This window comes from Grus americana, chromosome 23 (assembly GCF_028858705.1).
Source record: "Grus americana isolate bGruAme1 chromosome 23, bGruAme1.mat, whole genome shotgun sequence".
NCBI lineage: Eukaryota > Metazoa > Chordata > Aves > Gruiformes > Gruidae > Grus > Grus americana.
Window position 1 is genome coordinate 7378473 of NC_072874.1, and position 25388 is coordinate 7403860.

At 63.9% G+C, this 25388-nt stretch overlaps 1 protein-coding gene across 1 annotated transcript in view; it reads right to left on the reverse strand.

Annotated features, from left to right (window-relative positions):
* Nucleotides 1–23752, reverse strand: part of FOXO6 (forkhead box O6) — a 38967-nt gene extending 15215 nt beyond the window's left edge. The window contains exon 1 of the mRNA XM_054802707.1: nt 23315–23752. Coding sequence (XP_054658682.1) covers nt 23315–23752 — 438 coding nt within the window. The remainder of the gene's footprint in view (nt 1–23314) is intronic.
* Between the last annotated feature and the right edge of the window lie 1636 nt (nt 23753–25388).

The window sequence follows — 25388 nt, forward strand, 5'->3', positions numbered from 1 at the left end:
CCCCGCTGGGTTTTGCATCCAGCCTCTTCCTCCCCCCCAATCTGTTCGGTCAAGGCTGCCCTGGCTTTTCAGCCTGTGATCTACGTCAGAGCTGGACCGTACCCAAAAAAGCACGGCAAGCTGGGCACGGGGCCATGCATGGGGGCACACATGTTCCCCGAGGACTCTCTCTGCTCCAGGTCTTCCCTGCCTGCCCTGTGGCCCCATGCCATCACTGGGGACCAGCCCTGCGGGGATGCTCGGAGGAGCAGTGAGTCCCTCTGCGCTGTGACCTCCAGCTCTGGCCACAGGTCTTTCGAGAAGCCCAAGGAGCAAAGCCAAAGCCTTTCTGTTATGCTGTGTCCCAGGTGTCCATCCAGGACCCCAGCAGGTTGTGCTGGCTGCTAGAGCAGGGAAGGGCTCCCCGCGCCCTGCAAACTCCCTGGCAAAGGCAGCAGACCCTGGGCACATGCATGGAGATGCATCTCAGGGCAGCCCGTGGAGATAAGGTGCTCATTTCGCCATGCACAAAAAGGTGCCTTTTTCTTCCGAAACACCTGCAGAGATTTCATCCTGCCACCAGCAAGCGCAGCTGGAGAGTTCAGCTGGCAGAGGCTTGGGAGCACTGGGGCTCTCAGCCCCAAGGTGGCTGGGGACCAGGACAGCGGGGGCATCCCTGCCACCAAACACTCTTGGCCAAAAGATGTTTCATGGAACAGTTTTATTTCGATAAAAAAATCCCAGTTGTTCGAGAAAACAAGTATTTGTACTAGTTTGCAGGTTTTAGGCCCCAAAGGTGGGGCAGGGGAGGGTTTAGTGATGCAATGCCTTTGAGTGAGAGGAGAAAATATTCGCCACAGGGACCTGCTGTACAGCACAGAAATGTTGCAAGAAGCACTATTTTAAAAATGTCTGTGAAATAATGAGCAGTTTCCAGCCAACAGCAGTGTCAGGCCCACCTGCTCTGGTCAAGCCCCTGGCACCCCTGTCCGTCCTGGCAGGCTCCCGCATTGTCCCTGCTGTCCCCACACGGCTGTCCCCTCGCAGGACACTGCTCCACACCCCAGCCCACAGCAACGCCCGCCATGGGCCGGATCCAGCCACCCCACCTAGTTCAGCCTTGTGAGATGGCGTGTTCCCCAGCATCATCCGGGCTGGCTGGGGCTGGGTCCAGCCCTGTCCCTTCCACCGGTGCCAGCTGGCCCCGCACCAGCCCTTTCAGCCAGAGCATCCCACGCCAGCCCATGCTGCAGCACAGAAACCCTCCAAAACCCACGCAAATCCCTTTTTTCCACTTCCAACTTCATTTTTTTTGTGTGTACATGGGACACGGACGGCACAAAACCCCGTGTCACTGGAACAGGCAGGAACTGGCCACTGCGGGATGCAGAGACCCCCGTGGTCACCCACCTGGCAGGGGCAAACACACCATGCCAGGAGCCAGCACCCCACAAGGATGGGGATGGGGAGGCAGTGGTATGAGCTGCTGTCATGGCTGTCACCATGTCCCTGCATGGTCAGAAGCACAGTGGGAAACGGCCTCACCCCGATGTCCCTCCTGGCCCAGGCAAGCCCAAAGGCACCGGGTCCAGATCCGTGCACCACGTCCCCTCCAAGGGAAAGGCAACCCGGAGATGCCGGCACAGCCGAGATGCCACCAAATCTGGCACCCTGTGCCGCAGGGACCTGAGGGACATCAGGCACCCCTGAAACTGCCCCTGGAAAGCATCCCTGTTCCCCAGGTCCTGCGGAGCAGGCGGGCACTGGTGACAACAGCAGGCAAATTGCTGCCTGCTCATCCCACGCAGGCAGGGAGGCTCAGCTGTGGACCCCGGGGCGAGACGCGTAGGAATGGGAGCTCCCAGCAGGGCCAAGCCTGCCATGCCTTTAATGTCGCTCAGGCAGCTGAAAAGTCTCCGTCTGTGCCTGGGGCTGCACCGCAGGGTCCCTGCCACACACAGACCCTGTTGGGAGAGATGGCGAGACACCGGGGGGGCCAACCGGAGCCCCCTTGCCCCGAGCATCCCGCGTGACACGCTCATCACATCTTGAAGCCCTCCCCAGCATACACTCGGTGAGCCAAAGTCACGCAATCGGAGCAAGGTCACAGCAGGGCCCCGGGGTTGCTCCTGCAGCGCCCTGTCGGCTGCAGGAAGGATGGACACTGCCCTCACCCACACAGCCCAGGGCTGCCTGCAGCCAAGGGAAACTGAGGCACAGAGGGGGCTGCAGCAGAGGGAGTTGCTGTCAGAGCTGCTCCACAGCCATTGCTCCAGGAGTCAGGTCTGCCACGGCCATCTGCCATCTGCCATGCCGCAGAGCCCCCGCCTGTGCCCCAGGGCCAGCCCAGCACCCCCCCAGACATCATGTCCTGCCGCCTGCTCACAGCTTGCAGGACCCCCGGAGATGGCAGGGGGGTGATGGCACCCCAGAGTGCCCTGCGGGTCTCCCTGAGGGGGACGCTCTTAGGGGTCACTAGCACAGTATGTGGGATGAGGGGCTCATGACTGGGGGTGGCTTGTGAGCGGGACAGGGTCCTGGAGGAGAAGAGGGATGGGGGGGTCCATCCCTGCTCTGCCTTAGCCCCAAGGAGCACCCATAGCAGTGCCCCATGGGGGAAGCCATTGAGCTCCCCAGGGGCTCCCAGCCCCCATTTGGTGCTGAACAGGACCCAAAAGCAAACATGCTCTTGGAAGGGAGATGGAAAAAGCTCCATTCTCCTGGGGGGCACTGAAAAAGCAGTGATCGGCCCAGGGCTGGAGGAGCCTGAGCCAGAGCCAGAGCCAGAGCCAGGTCGGTCGCACAGTGCTGCTCAGGATGTCAGCAGCCTGCAGCAGGGTGTCACACACCCCTCCTGGTCACACATGCAGGTGTACAGCATGCACTCACCCCGCACATGTGCACCTTCAGCCACGGCCCACCCTTCCCCACAATGCCCACATATTCCTCCCTGCACCCCATCCTACAGCCCCCCATCCCCAGCACCCACCCCCCGTGCCCCACATCGCCCACGCCTGCGTGCACAGGCACACGCCCCGGCACGCACGCCGGCTGTGCGGTGACTCAGCTGACCCGACCGGCAGCAGCTTGCTTTGCACCTGCTAATTATGGGCCCCCCCCGCCACCCCCGCAGCTCCTCGTGCTGGGGTCTCGCCAGCCTGCGCTTACTCACAGCGCAGGGAGCAGGAGGAGGGGAGGCCTCCCCCATGCACGTCAGCTGCCCAGCTGAGGCAGGTGGGCTTGCAAGCCCCCCTGTGCCCCAGCGAGTATGGGGACTTGTGCCATTTATTGCAGGGCAGGGTAAAACCCTCCGGGGCGGGAGGCTCCCGCGCCCCGACGCTCCCCACCTACAGGGTGCACAGGCACCACTGGCACCCTGCAGCCTCCAGGCACCCGCTGAGCTCTTTTCGGGTCGCTGGGCTTCCTGCACAGCCCTGCCCGCGAGTCCTGCCCCCGCGGCTGAGCAAGGCACCGGGCAGCCCACGGACTCCTGGTGTCACCCCACACCGACACGCTCGCTCGCACACGCAGGGTTGCACTGGTGCGCTTGCACTCTGCAGGGCTGGTGCTGTGAGCACAGCCCCACCAGCGGGTTTGGAAAGGGGGAGCACCCTTGGGACATCCCCCTACCTTGGGGACACAGCAGGACAGGGTTGCTGGATCCCCTCGGTGCAGGCAGCACCGGCGAGGGCACAGCGAGCCAGCCCCTGCCCCCGGTGGTGCACCCAAAGCGGGGGTCATGCAGGAGAGGGTCTTGGTGCCACCAGGGCCGTGGCTTCCCCCAAAAACCCCCAGCCAACAGCTCCTGCCTGCGCTCACCTCCCTGGCCCCCGCGCACAGGGCAGAGCACAGGATCCGTGGGGAAATCTTGGCGACCGCAGCGCCGCAGGCTCCAATTTCATCCAAATACAATCCCCCCCCGCCTCAGCGCCTGGGCTGGGGCTCCCGCAGCTGGCCCGGGCAGGGCTGAGGACTGCTGCATCAGCAAGGGACTTTCCAGGCTCGTGATCCACTGGTGGAGAAAGCACGTGGGGCTGCCACCGTCCCGGGGTGCTCGTGGCCAGCGAGGCTCCTGACCTCCCCTGCCCTGGGACCCAGTGCTGATCCCTGCTGTGGCAGGGTTTACTGGGGCTTCTGGTCTCTCAGAGACTGGCGTCAGGGCAGAGGGATTTGCCACTTGGGATGGGATGGAGCAAAGCTGTTTATAGAGTGAGGGGGGCAATGCCAGCTCCCAGGACACTTTCTGCTCATTGTGTTCATCCCAGGATGGGCTCACAGTATGAAGGGCACGGCCTGAAGGAAAACAGCCCCAGGACTAGCACAAAGTGGGATGCTCAATATGCCTCACCAGTGCCCTCCTGGAGCTTACTGCCTCTTGCCAAGACCAGTTACACAAAGGCAACCAGGAAAGGGAATTACCAGTCGACCCAGACACTCTCCAACCTCCCCTGGCTTTTCTCCCCTCGGGAATACCGACTTCCCACAAGCCCAGCCACAGTCCCCAGCCCTTCGTGCAGGGATGGGGTGGGACACAGGGTGGGTGCCATGTCCCCCAGCCATGCCTCTCCTCCCACCCTGCCCACTCACTGGGCTCTCCAACGCCAGGCAGACCCACAAGGCACCTTCAGGGAGCAGAGGCACGGACACGGCTCTCTGCGTGACAGGCAGCGCTGGCTACCAGCCTGTCCCCACCACTCAGCCACAGCCACCCACAGCCACCACGGGCCACGGCACAGGCACGGCCCTTCCACCAATGCTCTGCTTTCAGGTGGCGAACGGCTGGGCACAGCAGAAGGCAGTGGGTGGGCTGAGGTCCTCCTCTACCTGCCTGCCAGAGCGGCTCCCGGATGCTGGGTTACCCGGGAAACAGCAGATGACATCGCTGGGGAGGCAGGGAAACTCTGCCCGAGGTGTTCGGGATGCCATCGCTGTTGCCAGGGAAACGGTGGGCGACATCCCGCAGGTAAGCGAGAGTGGGGAAGTGGGGGGCCCAACGATGCACCCTAGCTTTGTCTGCCTTCTCCTCCTGCAAGGGGGTCCCTGCCCTGTGCCATATGGGTCATGCCCTGGGGGGGAAAGGAGGCAATGGGGTCTGCCCCCACCTTGCCACCCCCCCCCCGGGGCACTGGCAGGGTGACAATGAGGGGGTGACAATGAGGGGGCTTTTCCCCTGGGGACATTGCCACCCTGCCGGGGGCTACTCTGCTGGGCTGGTGGCAGCAGGGAGAGAGGAGCCGCTGCGTCCCAGCCCCGTGCGAGTGTCTTGCTGCCTGCTGCATCCCCCACCGCTGCCTGCTCGCTTTGTCTCCCCGCAGCGATGCCCAGGGATGCGTTCCCCTGCCTGCAGCTCCCCAGCCTGCAGCTCCCCAGCATCAGCCCATCCTTCAGTGCTCTGTTGGGGGTCTGGCAGCAATCCCACCCCAGGGAGGGGGAGCTTTACTCCCCCAACAGCACTCCTGGGTTGCCTTTAGATTAATCACAGTCTCTGCTTTTCCCTCCCGGGGCTCAGAAGCACCAGGGACGCCCTAAGATTTCCCCCAATGCCCCAAACTTTCCCAGCTGTAAATCTCAGCTGCTTCCCGCACCGGGGATGCACCATTACCCCAGGCAGGGTGTCCACCTTCTCCGAGCCCTATTTGAGCACACAGGGTGCAGGAAAGCCAGAGCTGCAGCCCACCACTGTGGTCTCTGGGCTGTGCTTGCACACGAACTGTCTGCAGGCAATGGGCAGGTAGCATGCTGCAGGGATGCTTCCAGACCAGGTATAAAACCAGCGGGACCACGGGTAGCGAGTTGGCGGAGCCACAACAGGGGCTGGGGGGGGTGTGGGGTGGGGTGTAAAATGCACTGTGCGGCCTCTACTCCCTCTGCACAGCTCCGAAAATGAATCAGCAACCACGCACAGCCTGAGCAGGAGCAGACACACCTGAGGAGGCAGCAGGTCCCTGTAGGATGCTGCAAAGCAACAAGAACATAACAACCCTCCTCCTGCCCATCTCGGAGGAGTTCGCCACCCAAGGCAGAGCCGTTTTACCTGTAATGGCAAAAATTACATCAGCCAGAGCCCGCCGGAGCAGCCGGTCCCAGTGTCACTCGAGGGAGGAGCCGGATCCACCCCAGCACTGCCACAGCCCCGAGGGGCCACCAAGCCCAAGCAATGGGTGATGGGTGCTGCGAGGGGGCTGGCTCCTCTCCTGCTAGCAGGACCCCAAGGCGGGTGGAGTTGCTCCATCAGGCCATGCAGCATCCTTGGGGCTGGTTTTTAGCGCTGATGAGTCTCTCTGGACCTACAGACCCCGAAAACCTGCCCTGCCTGCACACTGGCAGTGATGCCACGGGCTGCTGGGCTCAGCCGCTGCAGGTGCTCATGGCCCCAGGACCCTCCTCGGGTCTACGTTGCCAGCGGGGTCTTGTCTTTCAGCTGGAGGAATCAGACACTTAGAAACAAAGCCACCAAAAACGGGGGTCAGGGGGGATCACAAAATGTCCAAAGAGGGGCAGGAAGAACTGGTGCCCAGACCACCAGGAACAAATCAGCTCTGGACTGCAGGGAGACAATGCCCTGCGCCTAAACCACAAGGGTTTGAACCCCATCCACAGCCCTCCTGATCGTTAATTTTAGGTTTTTCCTGGGGAGAGTGAGGGGATGGGGACCGCAGCAGGGCTGGGGTGGGGTGTCGGGGAGGGGGACGGAGGATGCTGGGGTGCAGGGAGGAGGTGTGGAAGCAATGGGAAGCCACATGTCACTGCAGGAAGGCAGCTGCTCCCCACTCCTGTCACCTGGAAGCCCGTCCCGAGGGGTCCGAGCACCCAGAGTCATGCCTCAATACCTCCTAATTGGGGGGTGACACCTCCAGCAGCTCCAGGGGGTCCCCTGCCAGCAATGCCAGCGTGGGTACGACCCTGTGCCTGGCGTGCCAGCTCTCCCAGAAGAGGTTGGGGGGTGGGACGGGACACCCCCAGCCCACTGATGTCCGGGCTGTTTCCCGGGGGACCTGGCAGCCCTTCAGACGGCCGCACTCCCCGCGGGGGCCCCCACCCGGCTCCCACGCGCTGCCGGCCTCCCGGCTTCGTGACACTGAGCTTTAATTGAATTAGACGCTGCTGCCTGGGCAGCGCAGCCTGCAAACCATCCTCGAATTCCTGGGCACGGCGCCCGCTCGCTGTCTGCGAGCCAGTCCCCATCCCTCCCCCCAGCCCCATCGCCTCCTCCCCCAGTGCTGACCCAGAACCGAGGAGCCTCCGACCCCCCCCGCCCCCCAGCGAGCGGCTGGGAGAGGGGGGCTCTGGCCGGTCTCAGCGGGGCTCGTAACGCCGACAAGGACCCCCGGCGAGCAGTGCGGTTGCAGGGTGCAGCACCGGGGGGGGTCCCGTGTCCCCCCCCGTGTCCCCCCCGCCTCAACCCGCCGGGGTCAGCCGCACCGCAGCGGCCAGGGAGCCAGCCCGTCCCTGCGCCAGCTTCCTCCGCTACAGAATGTACCGAGCGCCCCGGCGGCCCCAGCCAGGGACACGATGTGCTCCCCGCTCCAGGCCCTGTTTTTCCTGGCCGGGCTCCTGCTCCGCTGGCGGCGGGGCGGCCGGGCGCTGTCACTCAATGCGGCTTTTGTTCGCTCCCCGCTCGCCTCCCTTCACACCTCCATCCCACCCCTTCGGCCCCTCCGCGGCCCCTCCGCGCACCCTCCGGACCCGGCCGTGACCGTCCCCGGCCTCTCCCGCGGCTGGGTGGCTTTTTCTTTCCCCGCGAGTGTGGCCAGGGCTGCTGGCAGCGGCGGAGGCAAAGCCGTCCTGCTGGCAGGGCAGCCCAGCATCTCTGACAGCGCAGGCAGCATCAGGTACCGGCCAGAGCACCAGCTCCCAAGCAGCATCCCCTAGCAGGGAGGAGGACATCGTGCCCCTTCGCCTGCTCCGTGCACAGACTTGCAGCCCGTGGTTAATGGGCCCATCCATAACTTGCCTGTGAGTGTTATGTGGGGTGCAGGTTACAGCCCACACGAAAGTCTGCCCTCGCAGGACTCAGCACTATGCCAGCCCCATCACTCCCCATGCTGTACAGCACTGCTCCCCTCCCGGGACCCCCCCGAGGACACTCATCCCCATTGCCACAGGGGTGAAACCCATCCGCGACGGGGATCTGGGGAGGACAGGGCACAGACCAGCACTTGTTTCAGCTTCCCTGTCCTCAAACATTTCTTATAGTAAAAGCAAAGTACTCCCTGCGAACCAATCTGCCAATACGTCATTTAACCCCGCAGGATCTGGCTCCCACCTGTCCAGCGCTGCCGGTTTTCCTGCCTTCCCCTTTCAGCCAATTTGCTATCTGGGCTGGTTGACCCAAATTTGCTTTTCCTTTGTGGAAAAAAGCTCCTCACCAGCAAAGATTGCCCAAAACCCAGCTCCCCATACCCCAAACCTTCACTGACCCCAAGAGCCATCCCCATGCCCGCTGACTTGGCGCAGCACATCCAGCACGGGGATCCCAGTGCCATGCACGCTGGGAATGGGTACAAATACACATCGGGATAAACCCCAAACGCTCGGGCACAGCTGGGCATGAGGATGGTGCTGCCCCACAAACCCAGGCTGTGGAGCCGTAAAGGGTGGGGATGAATAGGAACTGCATCCCTAAGAGCATCCCCACAGCCACGCATGCCACCACTACCATCCCAGCCCCAGGAGGCTGCATCCTGCTCCCAGGCCTCGGCAGGGAAGCAGAAGAGACACACTCGCCCGAGCAGAGCCGCTCCGGGCCCTCATCACCCCCAAAATCACTGGTGGGTCTGGCTGCTGAGCGGTATGTCCTCACACCGAGCTGGGTACGGGGCCTGGCGCTGGGGCAGTCGGCCACGGGACTAGGAGCCCCCAGATCTGCAGTCCTGGGGAGCCACCAACAATGCAAACCCCCCATGATGGCACCACCATTGCCCCCCCATGCTCTGGCATCATGGCAATCACCCAACGATGCTCCCTCCATCCCTCCCATCTCTGCCCACAGCCTGGGAACAGCCAAACCTGCTCCCACCCCCAGCACCCCACAGGTTAAGCCCGGTGGCATCGCTCCTGTGTCCCAGAGCCCCTCTTTCTTTGCCCCCCTCATTTTTGCAGCTGCTTTCCTCCCTGGCAGTGGGAGGGGGGGTCTTTCCTGCATCCGTCTGGCAGCTAAGCCCCTGTCGCCATGGGGGCATTAGCACCAGAACTGCAGGGAGCTCCCCAGGGAGAAGTAAGTGGATCAAAGGGTTTTAGCAGCAGACGGCTCCCAGACAGATCTGGATCGTCTTCAAGGCGGCCACTTGCGGCTACAAATGCACTTTCTGCCTGCAGCTCCCCAGCCAAAAGTTTCACACCGGCTTTATTGCATTTAACCCCTCGCTGCTCCTGGCCTTGCAGGAACTCAGGGCAGGAGCCCATGGCCCCGCAGCCCACCCTGGCTGCATGGGGTCTCGACCCCTCTGGGGCTAATCCAGCCCTGCAGGAATGGCTGGAGGGATCGGGGTGCTGTGTGCTTGTGCAGAGACACCCCCCCCCCTAAAAGATGGGGTGTCCTGAGCCAGGCAGTGAAACAACCCACTTGCCAGTCCTGCTCACCCAGCATCCCGGCACCATGACAAGGAGGAAACTGAGGCACGCAGTGTTGGGGAGCAGGGGGGAGGATGGCGATGCTGCTAGGGGAATGCACGCCACCTCCTTTCCCTGCCCGTGCCAACCCTGGCAGCAGGTGGCAGATGACACCCTTCTGTCCCCCCCACCACCCCGGCCAGTCTGCCCCCCCCACCCCTTGGTGGCACCCCCAAAGCTGGCCGGTGCTTGCCAGGCGGTGTGGCAGGGAGCCGGGGCAGGGAGAGGCTTTGTTGGAGTAATGCTGCTATGAATTATTCAAAGCGCGATGATAATTATAGGAGCCCCCTGTTTCTGCTCGCTCTCTACAGGCAGGAGCAGGATTTGTGCCACGGAGAGGGCTGGGGGGCAGGGAGAGGGGGACGGGGACCGAGGCCATTGCTGTCCCCATCCCCCTGGGGCCGTGCCACCATGGCGGTGCCCCAGCAAGGTGGGAGGGGCCCCTGGGCATCCTGCCCCCGTGCTGAGGAGCCACCACTGGGTCTTGCCTGAGGGGGACCCTGTCCTGGATCCCCACAGCTGGGTACCTTGCCGGGGCCTTGCTGGTTAAACTGGGAGCTTTGGGGAACCAGGCTGGCCCCACTGCCAGCACTGCCCACTCCGTGTCTCCTCTTGCTGCCCCATGGCGGCTGCAGCTCCCCACACTTCCCAGCCCTGCACCCCACATTGCATAGTCCCATACCCTGGATCTCCCGGCACCCCAGTCTTCCCACAACACGGTACCCCACATCTCCCCATCTTGCTCCTCAAATCCCAGCAGTGGGGTCACCCCCCCGTGAGCCCTGTGCGGGCACAGAGACATGTCCCTGCCTCCTGGGGACGGGCACTGAGGTACCTGCCAGGACCCCGCTGCGCATCCTGGGATTACCCCCCACACCCCCCCACACCAGGCCCCCTCCTCAAAAACCACAGCCACCACCGCGAGCCCAACGTGGGGCTGCTGCTGCCATAAACCCTTCAGCCTCGCAGCTGGCTCGGGGGCCTGGCAGGCAGCCTCCCCGTACAGCCGCTCCTTGGCTGGTGCGCTCAGGCTCCGGGATGGAGGAAAAACAAGAGAGGGTCAGCCAAAAAATACGCATGGAGGGCGAGCGGATCCTACCACTGGGATCCCAGCGCTGCCTGGCTGTGAACGGAGCATGGGAAACCTCGGCCAGACGGTCCCGGCTTGTGGGAGGACACCTAAGGACACGCCGCTTGGAAGCCAGGGATGCTGCCGGGTACCTGCAGCCCCGCCGGGGCCGTGCCTGGTACCACCCGCCAGCACGGGGCAAGGGGGGAGCACGCGTGTGCCCCAGTGCTGTGCCAGTGGCAGTGGGGAGGTGGCTGGACCACCTCTGAGCAAGCATCTCCCCAGCACAGCACGCGAGGAGGGGCCCGTCCCACAGCTCCAGAGGGGTCTGAGGCGGCACCTCCTCGCCCCATCCCTGGGGTGAGCCAGACCCCACGGCGTGGCTGGGTTAGCTCCCCCCAGCTCGGCATCTGACGCACCCGTCTGGCATTTTCTCATTACACTGAGGGCTGCTGTTTTGCCACATGCATTTGCCACGGCATTGTCAGCAGTGGAAAAAAACTATTTTGCCGGCCTGGCAGCACACAGTGGGAAAGCGGGGTGAGTGGGAGCGCTCTCCTAACACCTATCACATCGTCATGGGTCATGACGCAGGGGTGTGCTGGGGACCCCCCACCCCATCGCTGCAGAGGGCCAGCACTGCACCCCCAGACATATGGTGGTGCACGTGCCAACTGCTCGTGCTGGCATGCCATGGCGTGAGGGGGGACAGGGGTTCCCTCCCAGCTGATGCACTTTGCAGTGACACCCCATAACCCACACAACACGGAGAGGTCGGGGAGGCAGAGCTGAGCACACCGGGGCTCGTGGACATTGTCACCCACACGCAGTGGCCAGGAAGATGGAGCTTCCCAATGCCCAGGGTGCGCGGGGCCAACTGGGAATCCCACCAACAGGTGGGTGGCAGCGCCCAAGCCGTGACTCCAAGGTGCAGACCTCACCAAGGACGTGATGCATGGGGCAGAGGGCAGGGGGACAGCAGCTCTGGGCAATGCCAAGCCCATGGCGCAGGGTGTGGGGGCACCCTCCTGCCCGCAGCCCCCCTGCCCGCACCTCCTCCCAGCGCCAGTGGCCCCAGGTTAGCAGGGAGGGCATGGCGGGCAGATGAGCTCCAGGTATGGGATGGGCTGGGTGGGGGTAGGGGGGCAGTGGGGTGCGGGTACGGGGTGTACAGCAAGCACAGGTGGGTTTCTGGGTGTGCAGGTTCAGGGTATGGGGTGCATGGAAGAGGGGGTTCAAGGTAGGGGGTGCACAGTGGGTGTGGGTACAGGTTTGCAATAAGCAATGTCTGGGGGGTGCTGCAGGGTGCAGGGTTTGGGGGTGCGAGGTGCAGGATGCAAGGTACAGGGTGCAGGGTTTGGGAAGCAGAGTGCGAGGTTCAGGTTCTGGGGTGCAGGGTTTGGGGATCAGATTGCGGGGAGCAGGGTGCAGGTTTTGGGATGCAGGGTGGTGGCCTGGTACGGTGCAGGGCTGCAGGGAGGTGCATGCCGACGCGGGACCCTGTGTGCCTTGGGCTGACATTCCTGCCGCTCCCACCTACACCCTGCAGCCGCCCCACACCCCAGCCGCCCCACTCCGCCTTGGCACTCCCCGGGGCCGCAGCTGACCAGGCCTGCCCCAGCCGTGCCTGGGCAGGCTGTGCTCCCCCTGCCAACCGTGCCGGCTGCATGCCAAGCCTGGCACAGCTCCCCACCGCGTTTGCACCCGTCCCAGCGTTGTGCGTGGAGCCCGGGCACGTCTCAAGCTGCCTGGCATCATGCCCCCCCGCCCTGGTCCTTGCCCCGTTCTCATCTGCCTGCCTGCCTTTGCTCTCCAGGGCTGCCCGTGGGGCATGTGCCCAGCCCCGTTGCCTGCTGGAGCCCCATGGGCTACAGGCAGCTGCCTGAAAGCAAGGGACGCCGGGAATGACTGCAAGGATGTGTTGGGACCCGGGGCCAGCACGGCGCTGGGTGGGCGATGGCTGGTCCCCATGCGTGGGCACCGCTCAAGGGCATCACAGGGAGGAAATCCATCATCCTGCATCCTGCCGCTTGGTACCCACAGCCCTGGGGACACACTGCAAAAGGCATCAGCCAGGGGCTGCCATCGTGCTTCTCATATTTGCCTTAAAAATACGAAATCCAGCGGGAAGTGGAGCAGCCCCGCGGTCCCCATCGCCCCTTGTCGCAGGCAGCCAAGCCCCTGCCTTTCGCCCGTGCGCAGGTGAGTGTGGACAAGTCACGCTCTGCCACCATGCACACGCGTTCACCGCCCGGCGTCCCGCAAGAAATCAAGCCGATGGGACCTGCAATTAATACCTGCGATAGAATAGAGCTGATTATAATAATTGGCACAATAATTGCATTACAGCTAGCGAAGGGTGTAAGCAGAAAGCCCTGCAAAAGAGACTCTTTGTCTTTGCTTTTTTGTTTTCTCTCCAGCTCGCAGGTAATAGCCAGGAATGGGCAAACCCTCTTTTAATGGACTCTTAATAATGCTGTAATTTCCCTTTGCAGGGAAAGTTTTCCAAACAGTCAAAGATTCAAAACAAAGCAATGATTGTTCCTATTAGCATTAAATTCTACTCTGGGAGAGAGAATAAATCAAGCAAGGGGATTCAATTCAAAACAGAACTATAAAAAATCCAATAATGATTTTTTAATATTAATAAGAAAAATATATTGTTATGCACCCTTAGCATTTAAACTTCTAATCCAATCAGCGCAAAGTGCAGAGATAAATCACAGCCGCAGAGGAGAAGGGAACAACCATCAAAGCAGGCAGCAATAAAATGCTGTCTTACATCCCTGGGACAGGCATAGGTTTGACAGTCTCAAAAAAAAAAGCCTAAATTTATGATCCTGTCGCTCTGCAAGCTTGTTAATTCCTTCCCTGCATCCCCACACGCACTCTCCACCTGAGGCAGGGAGGGCACAAGGGCCGGCTGCCAGCCAGGTGAGTTGCAGGCAGGAGGTGACAGCAGGCATCCCGGCTGCCCAAACCCATCGGCGTGGCATAGCAGAGCTGGGGACTTGCCCTGCTTCATCCCTCTTAAACCTGCTCCCCACAGCCGTTGGCACTCTGCAGCTCCGACCGGCTGCACAGCAGGACAGGATGGCTCCCGGGGCCCTGCGCCCACAGGGGAAGGACCCAGCAGACCCGCTGCTGAAGGAGGTGCCCAGTGTGGTCCCCAGCGTGGTCCCCAGCAAGCGTGGTTCCAAGGATCGTTCCAAGTGCGGTCCAAGCACAGTCCCAAGCAAACACAGTCCCAATCGTGGTCTCCCCGGTTCTCCCATCTCAGAGGCTGCACTGGGTGTTTCCAATCCCGTGCTACCAACCACATCCGAGAGCCCGGGCAGGCTCCAGGGATGCTCAAACCTCAGCACACACTGCTGCGGTGCCCATTCCCGCCAGCATCGACAGACACCGGTATAGAGGCAATGGTACCCACATGGCCCCCCTGACCCCTCTGCTCCCCGTCCCTGCACGCAGAGGGGATGGCGGGCAGCCCTCCCCATCGCGCGGGTCCGCGCAGGCAGAGCAGCAAAGCTCGTGGCTGCGAAACCACTCGTGGAGCTGCCGCCCTGCTGGGCTCGGAGATGCCTCCCGCTTTGCCAGGGTCACAGTCCAGGAATAATCCCGGTAATGCTCCCCCCGCAGCTCCTGCCATGCCATCCTTGTTGAACTCATTACAGATAATGGCCCCACAATTCACCGCTGATGCAGCCAGGCTATTCCCCCTGATTTATCGGCTCCAGCAGACGATGCGCTGCCACAGGGGCCAGCGACGAGCACGGGCGAGCAGCGAAACGCCATGAAATGTGGTCAGTGGATCTCAGCTCCCCTCGGGTGCCCCCAAACCTCAAACCTCAGCGCTCCGGCTGAAAACAGCTACATCCAATGGGAGGGAAATGCCGAGCCATGGCAGTGGGAAGGGGGAGCAGCGAAGCACCTGCAGCTGGCAGTCCCAGCCATGCGACGGCCGAGGACAAAAGACATCTCAGCCATGCAGGGAGTTCCCAGCTGTCTGGCAAACTGCTGACGCCACGAACCAGGGCGAGAGGGCATTTGGGGACAGGGGGACGGACACGCTGCTCCTGCTCAGGAGCGCCCCAGGGCTTTGTTCCTGCCGGCTTCCAGTGGCTGAGCTCCTGGGGGAGGCTGATGGGGGGGCAAAAGATTAATTACAGCTATTACAGGTCCAAACCTGACGTGTTGTGGAGTGTTTCTGCTCCACTTTCGGTTCGCATGGTTTGGGCAGAGGGTTGGGGAGCAGGTGCCAGGCTCGTCCCCATGCTCCCCAGCTTGGCACCGCTTGGGTCCCATGCAGCCAGTGACATTCCCGTCTCAGGGTGGCAAAGCTGCTCCCCCAGGAGCAGAGGGCACCCAGGCCCTCCTGACACCTTGCAATATGTTTTAAGGAAAAAAAGAAGAGGTGGTATATCCCTGCACCTCACTTCTGGGCTCTCCCACTGCCAACAGCCAGGGCTGAGGTGGCTGCATGGTCCTTGCAAGGACCGACAAGTGGCACTCGGAGCATTGGGCTTGGTGGCCGGTCCAACCAGGCGGGTGGCCCAAAGGCTCAGCCCTCCACCGTGGGGACACCCAGCAAGCCCAAGGAGGGGGGAACCCGCACCCCCCACCCCCGAACTGCCCTGCCGTCCCTGCCAGCTGGAGGAGGCACCAGCGGCCCCCAGGGCGGCATGGCCACCAGCACACGGAGCCGTGACCAGAAAGTGCTTGGGGACCTCAGAGAGCAAGCCGTGCCACCGCTCACAGCACTGCAAGGCTTTCCCACTGGACTCCAAGCAGGATCTGGCACCCTGTCACACAGTGCCCATCCCCAGCCCCATCCCTCGGGGGTCCTCGGCAGCGCCGAGGTTGGGCACGGAGCTGGCACAGCCCTGCGAACGCCCGTCTCCTCCATACCCTGGGGCTGGCCCCGGCTGCAGCCTCCTCCCAGTCCCACGGGAGAGCAGCCAGACTCCCCGGGAGACACAAAGGCTGCCCCGGGGAGGGCCGGGGTGTCTGGCAGCGCCAGGCTGTCCGGCAGCGCCAGGCTGTCCAACCACGGGGCCATGGGCAAGGGGATGCGTGTTCCAGGGGGGCACCCAGAGCCCAGCTGGGGGGTACTGGGATGGGGTGGGCGAGCAAATGGGGGTTTGGGGAGGGGGGGTGGGTTGAACTTTTGAACCAGCAGGCAGGAGATCAGTGCATTACCTTAACGCGAGTTAAAAATAACCGTCTCGTCTCTTGAAATGAGCCTGTCTGCAATTACAGCTTGGCATGTCTGCTCCAGAGCGTCCCCGGGCTGGCACTGCGCCAGGTGGCAGGCGGCTCCAAACAACCCTCGCCTTTCTTCTCTGTCTTGGGGTTGGCTTTTTTTCTTTGTTTTTGGGGTTTTGGTTTGGTTTTTTGTATTTTTTTTTTCCCAGCAAATCAAAGGTGGCTGCTTGGAGCCCCGGCTCAGGCTCCCAACCGCCTGCCAAGCCACGGCTGAGCCTTCAAAAGCACCCAGCCCCTGTGGTACCCACCCCACAGCAAGGCCCCCCCATGCCCTGGGGACAGGGGGATGCTGCCACCCACCCACACTCCCAGGAGGGCCACGCAGCAGCACAAAACAGCCCAAAGCACCTTCAAGGCTCCTTCGCCACGCTGCCCTTGCACACCCGATGCGCATCTGATTGCAACGTGCGGGCGTGAGCGCACGTGGGAGCGCACGTGGTGAGCCCAATGCACATGCACCGCGTGTGCACGCACCACACCCCAAATGCACACGCACAGGCGTGCGAGGGAACACATGCAAATTCAGACATGCACGCACAGGTGGCGGACGCCCCGCAGCATCACTGCCCACAGCTCCCCATGCTCTGCCCAGCCCCATGGGCAGGCGTAGGCAAGGGTTTGCCTGCACCAGGGAGCCCAGGCAGTGGATCCTGGCATCCCCCTGCATGCCCCCATTGCCAGCACCCGGGGCTGTCTGGGAAACCTCTGTCCCCAGGGGACAGAGCTGCGAGCTGGGCTCCATCGCTGCTGCATCCTTGGCTTGATGGGCACAAAGCGGTGGAGGCAGCAGGGATGGTCATCAACCCCGGCACCCGAACCCAGAGGGCCGGTGGGCAGCAAAGCCTGCGAGCCTCCCCGCTGCCGAGCTCTGACACAGCGCACCACCATCCCTCAGGTGGCACGGGGATGGGAAGGATAAGCCCCCTCCAGAAAAAGCAGGCACCGGCCAAGCAGACCCCAACATCACCCCGTCCTGCTGCTAATCCCCCGGGAGCTGCCTCCCCCCCTGCCCCCAGCCCACGGAACAGCCAGCGGTCCCGGGGGGGCGGGGCTGGACATCCACGGCCAGAACTGTAGCAGGGGACAGCTCAGGATGCTCTGGGATACTGGAGCATCCCCTCCAGGAGGGAAGGGACCAGCCTGCTTTGGGGGTCCCCATGCTCCTTCCCGGCACCGGCTGCCGCCTCCTCCTCCTCCTCCTCCTCCCTGCAGCGGGTGAAAGCGAGCTTTGTGCCGGGGCTTTCAGTTCTCCTGGCTGGCGCCCGGCCAAGGCACCACATAATAATGAACAGATGCTGTCCAAAATGAGCTTCAGCGGCAGACAGGCGAGCCTCTCCGCGTGTCCTTCCGTAACCCAAAGTGCCTTTCACCTCGGCACTAATCAGGCACCTTCAGCAGGAGAGAGAAACCGATGGGAAGTGTCGGACTAATTAAAAGTAACATGACTGGGGAGCATCAAGCCCACTGCCGGTGGGTGTGGGAGGGCAAGGGGGAAGGCAGCTGCCTCCCCGCAGGCAGGGCCAGGGTGCAGTGGGGTGGCAGGGTAAGGGGGAGACCCCATACCCAGCTCCAGAGCATCCACACAGGAGACCTAAGGGCACGGCAGCAGCGGGGCTTGGGGTGGACCCTGGGGATGGAGGGGGTGGCCTGGGGGTCTGACCGTGCCTGAATGTCCAACCGTGCCTGGACCCCGCTGCAGCAGAGGGAAGATTCATCCCCTTGCTGCGTGCTCCCTCTGCAAGGACATGGTGGTGACAGGGGTCCAATCCTGCTTCCAAAGCCCAGGGGACCTCCCGCCACTGGCAGCATCCCAGTGAGGATCCCAGGGCCAAGGAGCTCCAGCTCGCTCCCACAGGGACCCGCGTGTGGGGATGGACGGAGATAACGCCGGGCTGCGAGCACTCTTCTAGTCCGCAGGATCTTAACTGTAGTTTATATTCCAGCGGTTATTAAAAATATGGGGGGGGGGAAGCTAAGAGCAGAGCAAGCTGTTCATTTGGAGCCTTTCCCTTGGGTTTAATAAAGCCCCACTCACTGCTGTAGTATCATTTTTATGCTATCATAAAGCCAGACCATTTAGCAGGTTTGTGTTACTTCAGCAGTTAGCACTGCATGAAAAGCGATTCCAGAAGAAAAGGGGGGGGGGGAAATTAGAAGGAAGATGAAAACCTCCAAAAGGAGAGAGAAAAACGAGGCAGGAAGGAGGAGAGGAGCCTGGGGGATCCCTCACGGCCGTGCCGCCAGCGGCACCAAAGCACATCACAACAGCTTGGCGGGGGGGAACGAGCAGGCTCCCCCATTCCTGTGTCAAGTTGGGGACAGGTGAGGAGTCCCCTGCTCCAGGCCCATGATGCTGAGGGTCAGCTAGCCCAGCCCAGGACCCTGGAGGGACCCCACCTGTACCATGGGAAAGGGTGGAGGGGTCTGCTCGCGTTGGAAGGATCCCAGGGGCATCACGCCCGCGTTGATCGGAGAGCCGGGGCGGCTTCTCCGGGGGCTGTTTGGGGGAGGGAGCAGAGGGGTTTCCCCAGTAAAGGAGCCAGCAGTTCCTCCCAGGCCTGCTCAGCCCCCAGGACGGCCGGGCTCTCCCTGCCCCTCTGCTCCCGCCGTGGGCAGCTCTCCGGGGAGCATCGGGCTCTCCGCGCTGCTGGAAAAATCTCCATATATGGAGAGGATGGGGATACGTGAGCTGAGCCGAGCCAAGCCAAACCGCCCTGATGGGAGCCCTGACCGGGCAGCCCCCGTACTGAACCCGGTACCCCCGGGCCATGCCCTCTGTCGAGCCCCCCGGGGCTGGATAGCACTCACGCTGCTAATCCCAGTGCAAATGGGAGCGAGCCCGCCGTGTGCTCCAGAGCCACGTCATCCCCAGAGCTGTGTCACCCCATCCTCCTCATTTCGCCACTGTGCCATCCCCCACGGCACCACCCACTCCCTCGCTGGCACCCGGGCTGCCCTTTGCAAGGGGAAAGTCGTCCCCATTCGTTTCGAGCCTCTCCAGCCGCACGGAGCAATGTCCCAGGCAGATGCACTAGCCCCCACCCAGGAGGGGAAGCCCAGGGGCTGGGCAGGGGGTGGCATCAGTGACAGAGCACGCAGAGCCGGGACCAGCTCCCTAAAGGATGCTCTTGCTGTGTCCGTACAGTGCCCGGTGGGGTTGAGGTCTGCCTCCCTTCACTAGCAGAGACGGGGCTGTCCCTCAGGGGTCTCCATGCTCAGCAGGGAGGTGAAGCACCCCAGTGTACCCTAAACCCTTGGGCAGCAAGGGGCACTCAGACCACACTCCCACCCAAATACTCTTTCCACCCCTTTTTATTCCTAATTCATTTCCATCCTGCCCAGCAAAGGGGAAGGTGGCACTTGGGGGGCCACGGCAGTCCCCAGCCCTGAGCACACAGGGCTCCCGGCTCCCGTGGGCCAGCAGGACCCAGCAGCCCCGGCCCCCCGCTCACCACACTACCGGCCCAGTGATATAAAGGAGGAGGAGGTGTAGGGGAGGGCTGGGAAATTAAGGTTTTCAGCGCTGTCAGAGCCGCATCAAACAGGCATCCACCAGCTGATTGCTTGATTGTTATATTTTGGATGTCAAACCGGAGCAAGCAGAAACCTTTAAAATGCATCAGTGCCACTGCCTTTTTGACGGAGGGTGTTGGTTTCCCATTAACAAGTGGAAAGCGTGAGCTGGAGCAGAAAACTTCAAGCGCTTTGGAATTGATAAAATAACAACTCCCTAATTAAGCAGATCTGTCAGTCAACAGGCGCCTGCTGCCCTTCATCGGGAAGCAGCAGCAGCTCCCAGTGTAGGAGCCCAACGTGCCATCCCAGCCCGCTGCGGCATGAGGAGCACCGGGGGATACACAGCTCAGGGGGGCAGCAGCCGGAGCATCCCACCCTCCCTATTAGACAGGGCTGTGTCCTGGTCCTGATGCTGAGCATGGCCGAGGTGGGTAGATGCTGTGCCTCAGTTTACCTCACCATAAAACCATGTAATGCAACACACAGCTCAGCAGGGAAGGAAAGGCCTGACACCTCGTGCAAGCATCCTTCCCCTCCAAGAGATAACTAACCAGCCTGGGGGAACACATCCCTGACAGACCCATCGGACACCACGGCCAGGCACGGATGCAGCATCCCCATGGCCGGCTGGCTGCGGGAAGGGGTCCTGCTGGGAAAGCCCTCCCCAGTGCCGGAGCAGGGCAGGGGGTTTGGAGAAGTCCTGCCAGACCAGCGGTAGCACAGTCAGCGCCCCATGGGGATGCTGTGCCCTCAGCCGGGTTCTCAGACCTCTGCCATCCCGCTCTCCCGAGCGCAGGGAGGCTGCAAAGGAGCTAATTAAAGGAGCAGCCCATTACCCGAGACCCCCCTCCAACACCGCTGTGCTGGGTAATGAAATGCTTTAAATCTGCCATGCTTCTCCCAGGCCTGGGGCAGGAGGGGATGTGGCATCTCCAGGGGCTCTTTAATAAGCCGCCATCAGCTCGTTACTACAAAATTGACTGCCCAGCGCTCAGGGTAGTCCCATGGCACCATGAGCTGCCAGCCTGCCCCAGGAGGGATGCGCAGGGGCACCCCCGGGTTTAACCCCTGACACGCCGGTATCCAACGAGACCACCAAGCAAAGGGGGTCTCCGCACGCCGCTTCTCACCCCAGGGCTGTTGCCAGCCCTCGCACCACCCTCCCCAGCTGGGGATCGGGCACCTGCAGCATCAGGAGAAGCCCCAGGACACCCACCTCACCCGGCCCCATGTGTAGGCAGGTCAGGCAGGGAATTTCTCTGGGCAACCATTGGCCCTCCCATCCACCCTGCGACTGGCCAAGCGCTGGGCTGGGAGGTTTAAGCCATGGTGCCAACACGAGGGGAAGGGGGGCTGCCAGGAGGGAGCAGGCAGCAGTGGTGCAGCCTGGGCAGCAGAGCCGCCTGCCCACAGCCTGGGGGCAACAGGCAGAGGCACAGCAGAACTGCTCTGACCCAGAGACAGGCCAGGAGGGTGCAGAGCGTCCCATCCCGGGGTGCACCCAGGTGAGTCCACCCAAGCAAGCGGCCCCTGCAAATGCCTCTTCATGCCCAACAGCAGCTGGACCCTGAGCCTGTCCTCCCCCCTTACACATCATGCACCACAAAGCCTTTGGGGATGCAGCCGCCTTCAGAAAGCCACCAAACCCCACGCCAGGTGACAGGGTAGCAGCCCAGGCAGTGCCGGTATAGGGATGCAGGCCAGGCACCATTCCTACCCCAAGGGACACCAGGAAGGGCGTGGGGGGCAAGGGACAGGGCTGAACCACCCGTGTTGCTCCCACACGCTCCCTGGTGGAGGCTTTGCCGGGAGAAGGTGTTGGCCCTCCCATGGCTCTGGGAGTCATCAGGGGACCTCCCCGGGTGACAGTTGACACAGGGAAAGGTCACTCCTGCTTTCCCGGGACGATGCCCTCAAGGGTCGCCTCTGCCGGGACTGATGCAGGCAGGCAACACTGCCGTCACAGCCTGTCCCTACCCAGCGGCCAAACCTGGTGCTGGCATAGGTGGGATGGGAAGCCTGTGCCACCTTGCACACCCACACACACTCATGCATTGCCACTGTCTCCTGTGCTCAGCCTGGCACACCCAGAGAGGACACGGGTCACTCCTCCATCCCATGCAAGCCATGGGTGGATCAAACCCCAGCACCCGCCTGTGACAAGGACGGCTGCTGGCCCTGCCATCCCCAGCCAGGGTCCTTCCCACCCGGGGAGGGCTTTGCTCAACGGCTTTGGCTCGCATGCCAGTACCAGGAGACATGAGCATCACCCTTCCCCGCTCCTGCCTAGCCACGGCTGGGCACAGAAACTTGCTCCCAGCGCTGTCCTCTCATCCTCACTTCCCCGGCCTGCCCTTCAGAGACACCTGGCTGGGGGGGTCCCCGAGCATCCCACACCCCCAGTGACACGCACAGCTGCCCAGGAATCCCTTCCCTCCTCATCCCGGCCCTCCCAGCCACCAGTCCAGAGTCCTGACAAAGCTCCCCATGACGCCCCCAGACCCCATCAGTGCATGTCCCCACACTGTCCCCAATGAGTGCAAGTCTTGGCAAGGCCCTTCTCCCCCAGCGTGCACCCAGTGCCACACAGATCTCACCCCAGGTGGAGGTTCGAGTGGCCCCCATGCAAACATCACCTCTGCAGCCCCTGACACCCTCCCCCGGTGAATCTCCACACCAGGGGTACGCCGGCTGCCCCCTGCTCACCCACCACGAGCAGGGCAAGGCAGAGCGGATACCCAGTCCACGCAACACCAACTCCCACGGCCCGACCACAGGTGCCGCAGACAGACAGAGTCCGGCCTCCCCGCCCCAAAAGAACCCCGTTTGCAACCAAGAAGGACTCCCCGCCAGGCAGGCCAGGTCCGGCCACCTCCGACGGAGCCAGGGCACGCCGTGCCGGGACCGCAGGCTGGTGTGAGAGCCCCCGAAGCTTCATTACACACTAATCACATTGGAGGTGACAGGGCTTAGGGGAGGGCTTAAGAGAAACCCTCTCTTTTTTACTGACACCATCTGGACACAGGCGATCTCTTCCCCTCCCCAGCGCGAAGCCGGGCGAGCGCCAGCCGGAGAGGCAGGGGCCGGTGCGGCCCCCCCCAGGACCCGGCACCGGGATGGTCGGTGCGATGCGGCCCTGGCTGGCACCGAGCGAGACGGGGATTGCTCCCCGCGCCAGGGATTTCTGACAAGCCCACGGTGCCAGCCCCGAGCAGAGCCGTGGAAAGGCAGCGTGGGGCCGTGAGGTCTCTGCGTGGCCCCCCGGGAGGGGGACGCGGCCCCCGGGAAGGCGGGGGCTGAGACAGGGGAGACGTACTGGGTAAAAGTACGTCTTTTTACCCAGAACTGGATAAAAGCCAGCCCGGAGACACCTGTTTGGGGACAGCCCTCCCTCCGGGTGTCCTCCGGGGCACGCCGGCACCGGGCACGGCTGGGGTGCCCGCAGGCAGGGACACGCAGAGCCGCGGCGGCGGGATCGTCGTTCCCCGTTCCCCGGTGCTCGCACAGCAGCGGGAGAGCCGGCCGCGACCACCCTCCCTGCCGCCATCCCCTCTCGCCCCCTCCCCGGGGAGGGCGGCGCACGGCGCTCCGGCTCTGCCGGGCCACCCAGCCCGGGGCCGGCGGGGGAACCGGCAACCACATCACCCCGGGTCCAACGCGCAACGCCGCGAGGCACCGGCTCTCCCCAAAACTTGACCGAGCCCTTATCCCTTCCCTCCCCCCCCCCCCAACCGTGAGGGTAGCGGGGATCCCCCAGCCAGGGGCGAGCTCCGGCTGCCCCGGGGAAAGCGTCCGAGCTCCGGAGCGTCTTTGGGAGCAGGGGGGGGGAAAGTTGCGCTGGGGTTCGGGTCGGGGGGTGGGGGGGTCAGGTACCTTCCAGCCGGCGGAGCTGTTGCTGTCTCCTTTATCCTTAAAGTAGGGGACGTATCGCACCATCCAGTCGTAAATTTGCGACAGGGTGAGGCGCTTCTCCGGCGAGCTCTCGATGGCTTTGGTGATGAGGTCGGCGTAGGAGAGGTTGCCCCAGGCGTTCCTCCGGGAGGTCTTGGCCTTGCGGAGCTGCCCGACGTCCGCGCCGGGGGGCGGCAGGGAGGCGGCGGCGGCGGTTCTGCGCTCCGCCGGGGCCGCCGCGTTCTCGGCTCCCTCCCCGCCGCCGGCCGCCAGCGCCGGGGGTCCTCCCGCCGCGCCCCCATCCTCCTCCTCCGCCGCGAAGTCGGGGTGGGGGAGAGGCCAAGTGCAGGACCGGGGCCGGCTCTGCGGCTCGAAATCCGGGTCGATCTCCACCTGATGCGCCTGAAGCTTTTCTTCCATGGTCCCCTCCCAGCCGCCGACCCCCCCACCCCCCCGCCCCAACAACCCTCTCCCCGGAGTTACGGTCGATTTCCACCCAAAAAAATAAAAATTTTTTTTAAAAAATTAAACCACAACAAAAAACCCCAAAAACACGAGAGGGAGAGGAGTGCGAAGAAGGGAAGGAGGACCCGCTCCGTGCGCCCGGGTCCTGGAGGGGCGCAGGCGGCGGGGGGTGCAGCCCGAAGTCCGGCGGAGCTCTAGGAGGCGGCTCTGCCCGGCTCCGCGCCGGGAAACGGGAGGCTAACGGGAGAAACGAGCCGGGGGGGGATGCTGCATATTCATCAGTCGCCTCTCCGGCCCCGGGCGAGACGGGGGGGTTGGTTTTTGGTTTGGTTTTTGGTTTTTTGTTTTTGTTTTTTTTTTACCAGCCGCGGAGCTCCGGAGTCGTTCCCGGCACAATAGGCAGCGGGGCGGCTGCGGGCGGGCAGGGCGCGGGGGCTGCCGCATCCATCGGCGGAAGCTGCACCGGGCTGGCGGCGCGGTCAGGCAGCAACAGATGAACCGGAGCGGCCGGCGGCGGGCGGCATCCTCGGCCGGGGACCGGCGTACTCCGGAGCCGGGCGGCGGGGCACCTGGGCGGGGAGAAGCGGGATGGAGGTGGTGGTGGTGGGGGGGAGCCTTTGGCACGGCGGGCGCGCAGCTTCCCCCCGGGCGGCTCGGGGCCGCGGCGGGCGGCCCAGCGCTAAGTCCGGCGGCGCGGCGGAGCCATGCTGGCGGGCGGCACGCACCTGACAGCGCCGGGCGAGGGCGGCGGCGGGCGGGCGGGCGGGCGGCGGGCGGCTCCCCGCCCCTACGCCCCCCCGCTCCGTTTCAGCGGCCGCGCACCTGCCCGCCGCCGCCGCCGCCGCCGCGCTGCCGCCACGGCGCGGGCGGGCCACATGCTGGGACGGCCGCCGTTCGCTCGATCGTTCGTTCGCTCGTTCGCTCCCTCCTTCCCTCCCTCCGCCGTGCCTGTCCCCGAATGCTGGCGCCGCCGTGACACAGGGGGAGGGCCCGGAGGGGCGGGAGGAGGGCGGGGGAGGGGAGTGCCCCAGCGCCGCACGGGGCAGCGGCGGGGCGGGACGGCGCGGAGCGCAGCGGAATGGAGAGCCCCGGCACCGCTTCCCCCCCCCGCCACCTCCCCGGGCCGCGGACCCCCGGCGGCGGCGGCGCCCCACGTGCGCCCCGGGCGCCCCCCATTGTTGCCCCGAGCCGCCGCCGCCGCCTCATTGGCGGGAGGTGCCCGGTGGACACGCCCCCCCCGCCCGCCTATTGGCGCGGCGCCGGCGGGACCCTCCGCTGAGGGGAGGGAGGATTGGGGCGGGGGGGGGGGAGCGGACCCTCCCCGCGGGTGACGTCAGGGGTGCCGGCTGCATCCGCGCGTCACCCCGGGCAACGCGGCCGCCGCGGCCGGGCGGCGGGACACGCCCCTTTACTACGGGTCTCGCCTCCTCGCCCACCGCGGCCACGCCCCCGTCGGCGCAGCCGGGGAGACCCCGGCGAGCGGGCCCCGCCCCCAAACCACACAGCCCCGCCCCTGCCCGGAGGACACGCCCCCTCCCCGTAAGCCCCGCCCCTATCCCGAAGCCCCGCCCCCACACTCCGGGGAGGGGCC